Source organism: Centropristis striata, chromosome 3, assembly GCF_030273125.1.
Source record: "Centropristis striata isolate RG_2023a ecotype Rhode Island chromosome 3, C.striata_1.0, whole genome shotgun sequence".
Lineage (NCBI taxonomy): Eukaryota > Metazoa > Chordata > Actinopteri > Perciformes > Serranidae > Centropristis > Centropristis striata.
Window position 1 is genome coordinate 15,738,171 of NC_081519.1, and position 14,788 is coordinate 15,752,958.

The 14,788-nt window shown below is 39.9% G+C and overlaps 1 protein-coding gene across 3 annotated transcripts in view; it reads left to right on the forward strand.

Moving 5' to 3' along the window:
• The window catches only part of slc2a9l2 (solute carrier family 2 member 9, like 2), a 122,898-nt gene that overhangs the window by 95,628 nt on the left and 12,482 nt on the right, over positions 1 to 14,788 (forward strand). For all 3 annotated transcript variants that reach the window (XM_059328582.1, XM_059328583.1, XM_059328581.1), the window contains exon 12: positions 6,863 to 6,990. In XM_059328582.1, the coding sequence (XP_059184565.1) occupies positions 6,863 to 6,990 (128 nt within the window). The remainder of the gene's footprint in view (positions 1 to 6,862; positions 6,991 to 14,788) is intronic.

Below are 14,788 nucleotides of genomic sequence, written 5' to 3' on the forward strand. Positions count from 1 at the left end.
CTTTTTTCGGTTTTGTTGTTTTGTTCACATGAAAACTGACCTTAAAAGAAACTGAGTGGGTGAGAAATGAGCCATGAGGTTAAGACATCATTTAGATGCATTGGGAAAGTGATAAATGTCATAATATCAAGTGTAAGTGCAAAGACTAGTTGATCTGATGTGGTGCATGTGTTCTGCTGATGCACTGTAGCGATAAAGTGAAGAGAAGACATTCCTATCACCTCTAACATTCTTTGTGAGGAGATTAACCAGGCCTTGTCTGCACTATAATGCACAGTTCTGGATTTAGCCAAACAGAAACGGTGGGAAAATAAAAGATTAGCCATTTTCATTTCGCTTTGCTGTTCCACTAAGGAAAAACGTCTCCGAAAATGTAATGTTTCTGAATATGAACATAATGGCTGTGGGCAAACTAGCCAACTCTGTCCGTGCATGAATACACACACACACACACACACACACACACACACACACACACACACACACACAGTCACTAGTCATTAACTGGTCACTGGAAACAGCAAGGCATCTTCTTGAAACTAGTGTAATGCTTGTCTGAAACATGATATGAAAACATGCATAAAGGACTGGTTGATCGGCTTCTGCTATTGCTGATCACGGCTTTCTCAAGAAGCACTTATCCCAACGACATCACACTAGACACTGGCTTTCGTACACCTGCAGTGACGCAATTGTTTCCCCTTAGTGGTTAGATTTTCTGCCTTGCAGAGAGACGTGACAAGGCATGACTTTTTGTAAATCGGTATCATGTTATAGTTACTCTGGTATCCTTCTGATCCATTTATTGCAGTTAAATCAAAACAATTTTTAAGGTTCATACTGCTGTAGCAGCACACAGGTCCAGGAGGAGATGCTGAAATTCACCGAGCTGTGTGCACCTCTGGATGATGGTATGAAATTATGGAAGGTTTTTTTTTGCCGACACATCTGGGACAACAGAGAAAAAACAGCAGTAGTGGTAAATTTGGTGATGGACAGAGATGGGGGGATTGTGTATACCAGCTCGTCTCACCAAGTAAAGCAAATTAAAAACAGAATTGATCCAGCAGTCAAACTTGAAGACGAAAATTCACTTTTTCTTTGGAGTGAACACACCATAAGGGGTCTAAAAAGGTAGGCAAGAAAAAGAGAGACAGTATAGTATACTATTTTGTTTGGCAATATTGTACCGATACCCAAAGCAAATCCAGTACCTCATTAAATAAAATAATTAATCATAAAATTACAATATAAACTTTTGTTAATATAAAACAAATGGCTTTTTCAGTCCACTAGATGGTGCTAAGTGGGATGTTTTATGTTACAGTTTTTCTCAATTGCTAAAACACATTTTTCGAATCCTCCTGTCCTTTTCTCAGGATTGTAAACACCAAACTCTTTTCTCACACAACATTCACAAAACCTCTGATTCTTTTAGCAAAACCATACCATCACCTCAAAATAGTTTTATCTGTTCTCAAAACTAAACAATGTTGTCAGATCTTGAACTAATTGGTCAAAATAGAGAAACTGCTGAGCTGTCATTACACACTACACCAAAAATTTTTGAAAAAGGCATGTAGCTCATGGAGAAATGTTTATTGGTCACATTACAGTTTTTCTCAATTGCTAAAACACTAAACCCTATTGTCTGAACCAAATGCTCAGTTGCCTGAACCCACTGATTGAATCAATCACTCTTTTGGCAAAACCATAAGCACTTGTCACCTGTTTAGACACAACTTTCCAACACATTTTCATTGTGATGCACCCGTGCATAATGGTGAGCACAGGTGACAAAAGTCAAACACTATTACGTAATTGTCGTGATAATTTCATACAGTGGGTTATCTGGTGATTCCCTACCCTACTAATAGTGTATACATAATGCACTACTGATAAATATGTCCCGTAGGTCTCAAGAACTATTAATGCACCAACCAAGTGTAAAGTCGATTGGATGAGCGGCTGTCAAGAAACCCGAAGGCCAGATAGAGACAGACAGACACAGAGACTCGTTTCATTTGAGTTAAATAATGAGGTGGTTTATTATGGCAGCCGTTAAATCTAAGAGGGTGCTACGGGCTAATGTGAGCAATGCTGTCCTTTATTCTGTTTTAAATGAAAGTGCTCCTGTGGCTTGTAGCTCATTAACTGCCTTCTCACAAGCAATTATGTGACAACAAATAACCTGCTGTGTGGGTAAAATGCAACAACCACAGATTTAGAAGTATGCAGTGTGCAATTCTGTAGCCTCTGTTGATGTTTTTGTGCACATTTTAAATGATAGACGGCAGCCTACAGCTACATGCAAAGTACATAATGCTACAAAACTAATTTATTTTTTACTTTTATAACATTTACAATGAGGTGAAACTGGTAGGTATATCTCACTTTAGCAAAGAGCACTGTGGGGAAAACTGTGAAATATGGGTCTACATGGCGAGCCAGCTCCCGTAAATTGCTTACATACTGTACACCTTTTGACAGCATGCCTTGCCCTACAGTGAACACTATCTACAGCCATATACCAAATTGTGTAGGGCTGCGGCTTATTCAGAAGGGGCCAGATACCACATAATACAGATAAGACACAATTTATAATATTATCAAGTGTGCCTGGGCTGAGAATAATGTTTCCTTTTGTTCGTGTCTCTTTTCAATCACTTTTATCTTGTTTTTGCAGTTTTGTAAAAATATTACTGATCAATTCAAACTTTTTATATTCACACAAAAACTTCACAACAACATAGACCTTGTGTTTGGATGCACAAAATACTGTATGCACGCCCTGCACAAGTCACCAGCAGCCCCGAACCACTCTTTTTCTCACACAACTGACAGAAGGTGTGCAGAAGGTGGCCGGCTAACTTGAGCAGCTTGTTCTTGCATAACCTCTGCAGCAGGGGTTCATATAATTCTGCCAGAAGGGTTATCCTCTAATGAAATATGGTTGAAAATGTCACTGTATATTACATTCTCAACAGTGGCATTTCTCTTGCATTTGTAATCGAGGGGGAAATTTGGAAAGCCTTTCCAGATAAGTCTTGTGTGTCTAGGAAAAGTGTAAAAACTGCACAAGTAAAGTCAGACGGAGGTATTACCCTCTAACAAGGGATGCATAATAATGTTGTGATTGTAGAAAGCTCTTTTTTTTCTCATTTTAATACTGTGTGTGTGCGTGTGCTGTTTTCTTTTTTTTTTTATTAATATTTTTAATTTTGATTTTATATACAGAACAGACAATAACACAGCTCAGGTAAGACATTGCAAGGTACGAGTCGATGTATGGGGAAAAAAAATGAAAATAAAATAATAAAAAATAAATAAAGAGTGGCCAATACATTAAAGCAGTCACAATACCTCAAACCCCAATAGCAGAGAGGCACCAGTAGAAAACAATGCAAAACAGGGTTATAGAGAAACCAGTCTGGAAGGTAGATAGTATCTAGGTCCTTAGGGGGAACCCTCGTAGTACGGAGGATGAGAGAACAGGTCCAATATGTTCCAGATAAGGGCCACATGCTTTATAGAAAGTGTCCACAGAAGAGTGTAGCATACATACATGTATTCACTGGGGATGCAGTCCATAATGAGATTGTGCCACGATTTTTTGGATGGGGCAGTGTCCTTGATCCAGAAGAGCAAAATGTTTTTTCTGGCAGCAAAAGTCAACATATTGAACAGCCTCCTGTGTTTGACACTCTCAATATGACAGTCCGGAAGTCCAAGTATAAGACACACCGGGTTAAAATCTATTGGAACACCAAAACTAAGAGACAGCTCATCCACAACACCGGACCAATATCCCTGCAGTTTCACACAGCTCCAGAGACAGTGAACATAGTTACCGATATCACATTTACACTTACAACAGAGCGGAGATACAGTACTAGCCATCTTGTTTTTAAGAGCAGGAGTTATGTGTGTGCGATGTAGGATCCTATTTCGGATGGATTTGGTTCAGTTACAAACAGATATTACCCTGGCATAAACCGATATTTCCCACCAGTCAGCATCATCAATAGAGGTACCCAGGTCCCTCTCCCAGGCCTCTTTGGTGCCTTGGGAGATCAAAGTAAAACTAGAGCCCAAGGCCTTGTGGAATAAAGTTATGCGTTTCTTGGAGATGCTTAAGGACAGGGCCTTCTCTATATGAGAGGTGGAAGAATCAGTGGTCAGTGTGGTGTCCTTGATGATGAAATATCGGATTTGCAAGTATCTGAAGAATTCACCTTTACTTAGGCCATATTGCTCCTGCAGCTGAGGAAAGGACAAAAGGGTCTGACCATTAAATAAATCCCCGAGCTTTGTTAAGCCTTGGCTATGCCACAGTCTAAAGCCTCTGTCCTGACAACCTGGGATAAAATCTGGACCACCTATGATAGGAGTAAGAGGGGAAGTAAGCGAGCGGCGACCCTCCATGGTGCGAGTGGACCTCCAGGCTTTGACTGCAATTAAAGTGATGGGGTTAGTGCAGTGGTCTCTAACAGACTTGTCTTTTTACAAACAGAAGATTCCACAGAGGACATTTGGACTGAGAGGATTCAACGTCAAACCAAACAGAGGCAGGGTCACCTTTAAACCATTCTGATATAACCCGGAGATGTGATGCTGACTGGTAGAGTCTCACATTTGGCACATCCAAACCACCTTCATCACCAGTCATCTGGAGTTTAACCATCTTCAGACGAGGCTTTCTTTTGCTCCAAATAAAAACCTTCAAGAACCTTAATAACCCTGTTAGACAACAATACTGGGATCATCTGCAGTGGATATAGGAGTCTGGGTAGGACATTCATTTTAATAAGAGCAATTCTGCCTAGCGATGAAAGAGGTAGGGCAGCCCAACGTTCTAAATCAGCCTTCAATGCATCCAGAAGAGGGGGAAAATTAGACTTGTATAGCTGGCCGTAAGTAGTTGTTATGTGTACTCCTAAATAGACAAAGCCAAGTTCTCCGATGAGAACACCAGATATGAGAGCAGTCTGTCTTACAGTTTGGGCCAGTGGCTCAATAGCTAAATCGAAGAGCAGTGGGCTAAGAGGTCGCCCTCTCTATTTTAACGGAAAAGGGGGAAATTGCTAGCCTGGCTAACACCAGACTAATCTCAAATGAGATCTAGTCTGGGAACCAACCGTTCATTTCTCCGTAGAGGAGGTGTGGTTTACGATCCTCCGGAGCCGTTTATTGGGCGCTTAGAATGTCTATCAAAAGCGTCTGTAGGTAGCTCTTAGCCAATCGTATCAGTTATACCAGATGACGCAGTAGAGCAACAGAAATGGATGTTTGTTGTGTGTGTGTCTGTGAGAGTGTTGCTTGCTGCTTTGCTTCTCCAGTTCTCGCTTTCTGCAAGATTATTTATTTTCACGCTTTATTCCCCCTCATGTCATTCTGCCACACACATCCACTGATTTTATGGGCAATAAACAAGCTGCTGCGGGCCTCTGGGGGCTCCGCTGTCCCCCAGCTCGTAGCGAGATCACCGGCGTTACAATAGCGGGGCTAATAGCTAATAGCCCCGCTAACGCCGTAACGCTACCGTTACTAGGTAGGTAGAGGTAAGAAACACCCAGCTCCTCTCCCCAAAGGAGCTCTAGGGCTTGCAAATATCCAAAAAATACCTAAAAAGGCCCAAAATGTTCCTCCGCAGTCCTTTTAAACTTCCCCTACAACTAATTACTCTTTCTTTCAGACTCAGCTGGGAATTGTGTGAGATATAAAGGAGACTTTGAAGACACAGCAGCTTATATAGTTGTTTTCTATCCAATAACTGATTTCTGTTATTGAATTCAGCTGTTTGACAAACCAGACTAAATCCAAATTAACTATTATGAAAAAAAAGTAATATTCTAGTAGACTTGTGGGTTTGTGTTGACAAAAAATAGCTTCATTTTCAAAAGTAAACTAACAAAAACAAAATTAGCAGGAGGAGGCAAAATGGGAAATAAATCTATCAGTGTTTTATTTTTATTTTTAATGAGACAGATGAATGAAGACTTACTCTGCAGCAGCAGCTTTTTAGACTGTGTGTGTGTGTGTTGAATTGCTCCCCAATGTTCTCCACTGAGTTTGCAATAATCTGTCAGGATGAATTACTACCTTTTACATGTGAACTCAGTGGGCCAAGTTTTTCGATTTCTGCCTCCTCCTTTGACGTCATCGCCCACCAACACATCCAAATGTCAACATCTGCTCTCGGAGGTTTGGAGATGTTGGCTGCACATTGTACTCTGGGGGAGACTGGAGGAGTCTCTGACTATATCCTTATTGAAATATAGCAACAAAATGCATGGCTTTATTTGTAAAATGAATTGTTCCTTTGCTTTTTCAAAATGTAATTTTATTTTAAAGGCTTGTGGCACTTGAAAGACATTTTTTACATCTTTTTCTTGTGTATTAAGTTATTTCAACTTGAAGTACTCTGAAGTACAGATGTATTCAAACAGTCAAAGAAAGTTTGAAAAGTATTTATTTGGATTTTATAAGTCAAACTTGGATGCGAGATTTCAGTTCAGTCAAATAAATTGCTGATTGTATCTTGGCAATATAAGTGGCCATGAAACGGTAATATGAGCTCCCGCTGAAGTTTTCTGATAAAAGGGATTATGTGTTGTGAGAAATAAACAGGAGGATGGTACATGGTGTCCAGTCATGCACTACTATCCATTACAAAATGTGAGAAGAGAGGGCAGAAAATATTATCACTTCTCACATTTTTTCCAAATTAAACAAATATTCACCTGAGCAGTGTTTGTCCACTTTATGAGTTTGAAACCACAGAATGATGCTCGGATAAGCTGTTTCTTTCTGTTGTTTGGTTTGTTGTCACTCATGGTGTCGTCTTTTCCTTTTCTGTCAGGTGGAATCCCCTTCGTCCTGACCGGCGAGCTGTTTGAACAGTCCTACAGACCTGCTGCCTTTGTGATTGCTGGCACCGTTAACTGGCTGTCCAACTTTGCTGTGGGCCTCCTGTTTCCATTCATTCAAGTGAGTTAGACAGGAGACACAAATAAAGCTTTACACACACACACACACACACACACAGACCAAGTCTTCAGTTAAACCCAGTTTACACCATCTTATTTGTCACTTCAGCCTTTCGTGGCCCATTTAAGACGTCAGCAGCTCAGTAATCCCTGCAGTAGTTTTCTATCACCATGTTGTCAAGTGGTTGTTCAGCCTGTCACACCTACATCTGTGTCCACCTCTTCTCCATTCTAGCTATTTGATGTTTCTGTAGTCCTATCATATAACACCATGTATTTTATATCCTAATTATATGCAAATACTGAGCTCTGATGGCTGTCCTTGGAAAGGTCGGCAACTAATTTACAAGCTTTTCACAATGATGATTCTAATTTAATGATCCGAGAGTTCCTGACTTAACATGCACTTTACCTTTTGTTCCTTTTTGGTAAATTATAATAATATTACTACAAAACAGCTGTCAGCATTGCTTTCAACTTCAGACCTGACCAACAATAACAGATACCGGGGGTGCCTTTATGGTTAGCAGGGAAAAAACAGACTTTTGCTGGACTTAGTCAATACAAGGGCTGTCAACTGGCATGCACAGACTCACGCAAGAGACACCTCTCTTGCACTTGTGGCACACTTGTGCACAGGTGTGATCACAAAGAATGCATCATGCATCATAGGTTGCATTAAAAGCTGTTAAAGACATGACTAAATTCACTACTGTAACACAGAGCCCTCCCCATCATACTATACTAAAAAAAAATCTCTATCGGATCATGTTGCTCATCACAGCTAAAAATCTACTTGTATTATTATTAAACATGTGGAGCATCCGGTTTTAGGTAGAGCCAACTGTTTTCAACATGTCAGTCTGTAACATGCCTGTTGATATGCAGTAAAAAACTGTTTTTGATTTTTGATTAAAAGGCATGTTTGATTTACACATAAGCACAAGGGGCCCTGGGGTTATGGTTCAACAGTCTGGTGGTGCTGGTTGCAGTCAGCAGATCTGTCTCATGTAATTGTGGCTTGATAGTGTTCAACATTAGTCCAGTTAGAGTCTGCAGATGGAACAGAAACTTGGTTCCTTCAGATGCAAAGACTAGTCTATAGTTAGTTGGAGCATGCAAAGTCTCCTCTCGGCATTACCTCATTGGATGTTTTTTGACTGCTCTGCCGTGTTAGCAACTTGTTATAAGTGAAACGTGAAACATGGCAGGAAAGCTGAATATGTTCAGGTGGTTTTCCAGCCAGTACAACCTGTTATTCTTCTATTTTAGAAGAGTTCAGCTTTTCAAAAAGACCTGATGAAAGAAACCTTTTATGACAAATTTTGCTGAGCAATGAAAGGCAGTGATAGAGAGGCTAACATGGAAGTGAGTGAAACTTTTAATGTTCTTCTTTCTGGTATTAAATTGCTAAATATTTCCTAATAGTAACCTTGCCCTTGTTTGTTACATATTATGAATCTTTTTGAAGTGCTTCATGTGGGACCCAGGAGAGAATGACTGTCAAGAGGGCAATTTAAAAAAAGTTTAGTAATATAAGTAGTATAATAAATGGGCTACAGTAGTTTAAGACAGAAGAGCCTATTACTATCTGAACTGGAATGTGTTTCCTAGAAACTGCAGGGTCTTCTTTCAACTTCTAAAACCTGACTGTTGCTCCAGGCGGCTCCACATCGCTGCCTCCTCTCATTTTACCAGTTCTGTTTCTTTCTCTCTGTGCCCCCCTCTCTCTTTCTTTGGCCTCACAGCAAGGTTTTTTCCCTCTTACTGTCTCGCTTTGTATCCTCTAACTTTAGAGTTTTCCACTTTATAATCTCCTTCCTACAGCACTGAAAGCATCATGTTTGAGCAATTTAGATTTTGGCTTGGTGGTATGAGAGGACACTGACCCTTTTGTTTCAGTTTTAAGTTTCAAATCTTTATTTTGTCATAAGCAAAACAATTACAAAGGAGCAGTTATCAGAAATAAAAATCTTGTTTGCGGGTTCCCTTCAAGAATGCTATAAAAGACATAAAACCTAAAACAGTGCAGAAATTAAAATAAAGGAATAACGTTTTATAATATGAATATAAAACTGAGATAGGCAGGTGTTTATTAGTGACGGAACTGTAATACAGACAGGATAAAATAAATGTAGATGTAAAATGTGGTGTGAGCAGGTACAAGCTGTAGGAGAAGTAGTATAAAGATAAAGTGTACCGGTGCAGTGCAAGTTAAGAGTCCAGTGAGAGAAGAGTTCAGCAGTTTTATGGTCTGTGGGATGAAATTGCCAGTTGGATGAAATCAGGTGTGGAAAAATGAAAACAGAAAAGAAACAGAGCAAGCCAAAATAAACAGGGAAGAGGGTTTATTAAAAATGACTCTTAAAAAGAGGTGAAGGGGAAGATGATGAATGGCTCTGAGAGAATCCTTTCTTGGGACTGAGCAACTCTGTCAGCTGGCCTGTGCATTACTAATGAGGAAGTCAGGTTTTTAGTGTGTATCCTTCACTCTCCATTCAGACCTGAAGGCTGGGTCTGAAATTATCCCAGTGTCCGTATAATTACTGTCCACTCATTTATATAAGCGTGTTACATTTTATAGAAAATGACCAGTGTGAGATTATGATGTTTCATTTCATAAATGTCCCAGAGTTTCTCTCCGCTCCATATGGAGTTAACTAATTAGTTTGTATCACTTAATTTAGGTGGTAGTGAATTTCCCAACATCAGTTATTCAGGTTGTGTACGTTTGCGTAGGAGTGATAATAGAAAATGATATACAGGAGGGCAAGAGGACAACAAGTGATATTTAGGAGTTGTCATGCTAGAGATATTTATTGTGGGGGAGGAATGTGATTTTATTAAACCTTTTCAGTGAGGTTACTTACACTAAACAAAAAATTCAAGCACTTACAGTTTTTTCAATTCAATTATTCAAGGTCAGCAATTCAATTTCAAGTATAAATTAAACTTATTTCCACCCACAGGGTGCTATTAGATGGCATTACTCTAAATATTGGTATACAGCTCAGAACAGCAACTGAGGACATTAGCACAGTTTGCTGCATTTTAAAGGAAAAGCATCATCATTTTTTTAACACACTCTAATAAAATAAAAGGAAGTTTATCCCCAAATACAAACACACAGTTGGTTAAATACAGTATATTGATCGAGCAGCATAGTTTTTGTTTTGATTAGATTTAACAGAAAATTGTAAAGAAGCAATACAATACATGACATATCTCTGCCATTCTCTTATCTGTTTCTGCCCCAATTGTCCATTTCCTCCTTATCACTCCCACACCCCGACCTAGCTGTCAAGAAAAAAAGCAAAACCACATTAGGGAAACATGAAAGACTAATGTAGGAATGCATGAAAAAAATAGTTTTTGACAATAGTTTAATTCCACATTTTAAATTAGAGCACAAGTAGGTGGAATCAATATGAGTACAAACCTGTCTGTGAGGTCAGATGGCACAGTATTATCTTGTTGTTGTAGCTGTGGCCCCTTGCTACAGGGGTGCTTGTACCACTGATAGTGAGACATGTCTGAGGGAGCGTGCAGATTTCCCACTTGCTCTATAAGAATTAAAGCTAGTTCAAGGTAAATGTCCTGGGCCTTTGGTGCCGTCTTCTTATCCCATTAATGTGCCCCAGGCCTCTGCTGCCTATTTGTAATTGATGTGACAAAACATTAAAGAACACCCCGAAAATACGTAGCCGTGCTTTTAACAAAATGTATTCATTGCCTCCTTGCAGGATTATTGGTTAGTATATTTCAATGCATGTACAGGGTAACAACAAGTAGAATCTGCCAAACAGTGGAAAAGAGCACACAGGAAGCTGTTGTCTAGATTAATTCAGTGTCTATAGGAGATAGGGACAACTCCCGTGTCCTGAAGCCAACCTGACTATCCAGACAGACAACCTCATATAGATTAACTACCCCAGGTAATTGGCTCTGAGATGTGGCATTGCTCTGTGTAGAATAGGATCAGCCCATGAGGATTCACTCTCTTTGACACCTACAAAACAAACCAGCATTGTCCACAAACCAGTGGGAGAGTCACAGAGCTTAGCCTTTCCCTGGTCCATTAACACCAACACACTGAGTGGATAGGCGCTTATTTACATTAATTGTCAGAAGATAACTGAGACCAGAGGTGAACCATGTCATTGACATGCAGAAATGTGAAGAAGTCCTCACCGCTGGCACTAGGAGGCTTAGCTTGCCTCTGAGACAAACTGGTGGACTGACACAATTTGATGTTTGCTGGCCAAGACCGAGAGCAAAGCTGTCTTCAGCTTCAACACGTATTTCAAAGGATGTTGAGTGAGTGTGTACAACAACATCAAGGTCGGATCAGACGTCAGTACCAGGGGGTTAGAGAATATGAGTGTACGATGTCTCCCTAGCACAGCGGAGAAGACTTTCCCTTCATCTGGCATATCCTGCAGGGAGAAAAACACATCAGAACAATCATTTGCCTGCTGTTACACCAATTATAAGCATTTGCCACTTTGTGAGTATACTTTGAATGGTTTCCATCATGCTGGTGGGCAGACTGGCAGCATCCTATTTATCCCTTCACAAGCCAGGCCCCAGAGGGCTGACCACAGACTATGAATGTTAAATTCCTCCATGTGCCTTGAATACAAACTGTGTCACTCTGGCTGAGCTGAGGGCAGGAGGCTGAGAGGAGAGTCTGGCCACCGGTGAAATAATTTTCTATCAGACAGGAAGGCATTATGAGTTTGTTTGTGAGGAAAGTTATCGTAAAGTAGCTTGCACCCACAGTATCTCTGCCGAAACCTGGCTGTGACAGTCTGTGGGTTCAAAGGATGCGCCCTGAACATGAGGTCTGCCACCGTGCTTCTGCTCCTCAGGGTGGGTGATACAAGCTGCCAAGGTGATGTAACCTGTTGTTAGGACTCATTATTTCTGGATTTTATTTTCCCTCCATATCTGTGAATTTATATTCAAGATTATTGACCAAATGTGGGACGATCTAATTAAAATTCTGCAAAAATATGATTACAAAACGCAATTCGCGGCACTCTTAGTGTGACAGTTTGCCTTTTAAATTGGTTTGAGGCACTCTGGTACATAAATAGCGGCTCATCCGTGTTTCGTCCTTATTTTTTTCTCCACTTTTATTATTATTGGCATTTTCGGAGTTGTGCTTTCAGGAGGACTTTGTTTACACCAAACTGCGGTGAATAAACTTTTGAATGTAAAACAAAGAAACACTCAGCCTTACCTGTTCTTAACAGAATACAACAGTTTCTTACTGTGCGACCACATGCACAGCTCTCCTTTGTTTGGCAATCATGCCAGAAAAATCAAAACTATTTTGCTTGCTGCAATGAGATTACTCACCATAACTTTTGACAAATACTTCCTGAGTAAAGATTTATTATTAATTAATAATTCCCATATAGCATGCCTGTTATGTACTGTATCTTGTTTGTACGGCAGATTATTACGAACCATATTTGTGGCATCCTCTATAAAGAACAGCAAAGTCCGCTTCAGGTTAGCAGGAGGGATGGTGGATGGGTCTTCTGGTTTCACCCAGAAGACTGCCGTCGTGTCCACAGTAAAGGCAAAAGCAAATGTCGGTATTTAAGTTTCATATGTATTTTAGCCTTAGTGCGTTGCTACGTTACGTTGTAGTCACATTTTAGGTCATTCATGTAACTACTGTGGCAATCCCAACTACCTCACGTCCGATAGTAGTTACGTTATGCCAAACTATCTTTTCCTAACTGTAACCATGTCGTTTTGTGTCCTTAAATTAAACAAACTGTTTCATAATGTTAACTGCATGTTAAAACAGTTAACATTATATTTAGGCATGATGTGTTGATCTGCTACAGTAAGAATGATAATTTAGAGAACTCTCCTGTGGGTTGTATTTGACCTATATATGACCTATATATGGCTGCATAGGTTGGAGGACTTGCTGGCTTGTCCAGTACATTACAATTCCCTCAAATCTGTTATGATATAATTTAATATCATATGTATTGACATACTGCAAATTAATTTCAGTTACATGAATAATAGCTTCTTGACTTTATTGACGAAAATCTTGTTTCATGGTAGATTTACTTTGTAAACAATCCCATGGCCCCCAAGACACATTGAGGGACTATAAGTGCTGGCTCCAGAAAGAAACTAAAACACTTTTTAGTGAGCTACTGTAAATTAATTGGACGAGCTGTGAAGACGGATAGAAGAAGACAGGACTAATGCAAAGTTAGGGAATTACTAGCCACAAACAGCCTGGAGGATTTATCTGCAGGAATGTGAAGACTAGATAATGAGCCTGATGACGTGCATTTCCTCGTTACGGAGGGTTTTATTGGGCCGAAGGAGAGGAGAAGGAGAAAAAAATTTTGTTGGAGGGGAAAATGTACCGTAACCTGTATGTGTATCCTGTGTTTACTGCCTTGTACTTCCTCTCTTTGATGTCTTCTAATGTCTCAGCAGGCATCTTAAATTAGTACACTTTTCATCCTAACCGCACCAAGTTTTGTCCAACTGGCTGCAATGTACTCTGATGCTTCATTAATCATCTTTCACAGATCTGTTTCATCTCTGCGTGTCACAGCTTGACATTCATTTCGTCCAATAGGTGATGAATACAGGTCACATATCTGTATTAACGATCCGATGAATCATCACTTTATAGACTCAATGTGACATTTTTATGGATACTTTGACCTATAGCATACATCAGCTCTATCTGTAAATATAAAGTAAATGCTACCATAGACAGGAATAGAGGTTGTTATTGAATTACAGGCATGAGAAATCACTGAACAATTTAGTTTGAAATGGTCACATCTGAATAGTCTGGCTCTTGGTTTTACTGCCCACGCACTTACACATCAGCCGTTTTCATTTTATATCTTCTTTTTCTCTCCGACTCACGTCCTCCTCCTTTCTGTTCCTCTGCAGTGCTCTCACATCTTTCTCCCAAGGACTAGCTCAGTGATTGACTTCATCAGATGTTTCTTTGACCTCTTTTACATTTCCAAGCAACCCTAAATATTGCCTTTGTCTTAGTGCCACCTTCTCTCTTACATTTTACTTTCAAGGTCCCACATAACATATATATCTTTTTTTTTTTTTTAATATTCCACTTTTAAAGCTGTTTTGCATGTTACTGCTGTGATAAGGACACCAGTAATGATGGCCATTGGTTGAGATTTTTCAGTCATTCATTATCCATATCCCAACTAGGGTCACAGAGGCACCAGAGAGAATCCGGTGTACAGCCTAGACAGGTTGCCAGACTATCGGACAACCGCTCATGATCACATTCACACCCACGAGCAATCCAGAGTCTGTTGGGTTTTCCATTAAAACAGAATTATGACTGCTGTGTTAACTGCATGCCAAATTATTTGGAGCACACAAGGCCAAATTGACTCCAAATTGGCTTTGTGTTTAAATGGCTTTTTTTTTTTTTTAAATGGGGGCAGATGCATTGTCGTCCACATAATACGCACTGGGAGTGTTACATTAGGTCTTCCAGCAAACAAACAGCATCACCGACTATACTCTTGTCTAGCTCAGCTAAAAACACAAAAACACCCAATCAGTCAATATGTCAGCATGTGATGTTCACTACGCTTTCTTTGCTTAACCTGTTCAACTGACTTCAGCTGTTAAGATAACAAACGCTGGGCTGTCCTGTTGTTATTAGAGACATGTGAGCACTTTGAGTTGCATTTATATGTATGAAAAGCGCTATATAAATAAAGTTTGATTGATTGATTGATTGATGTGGATTTACCACAGAC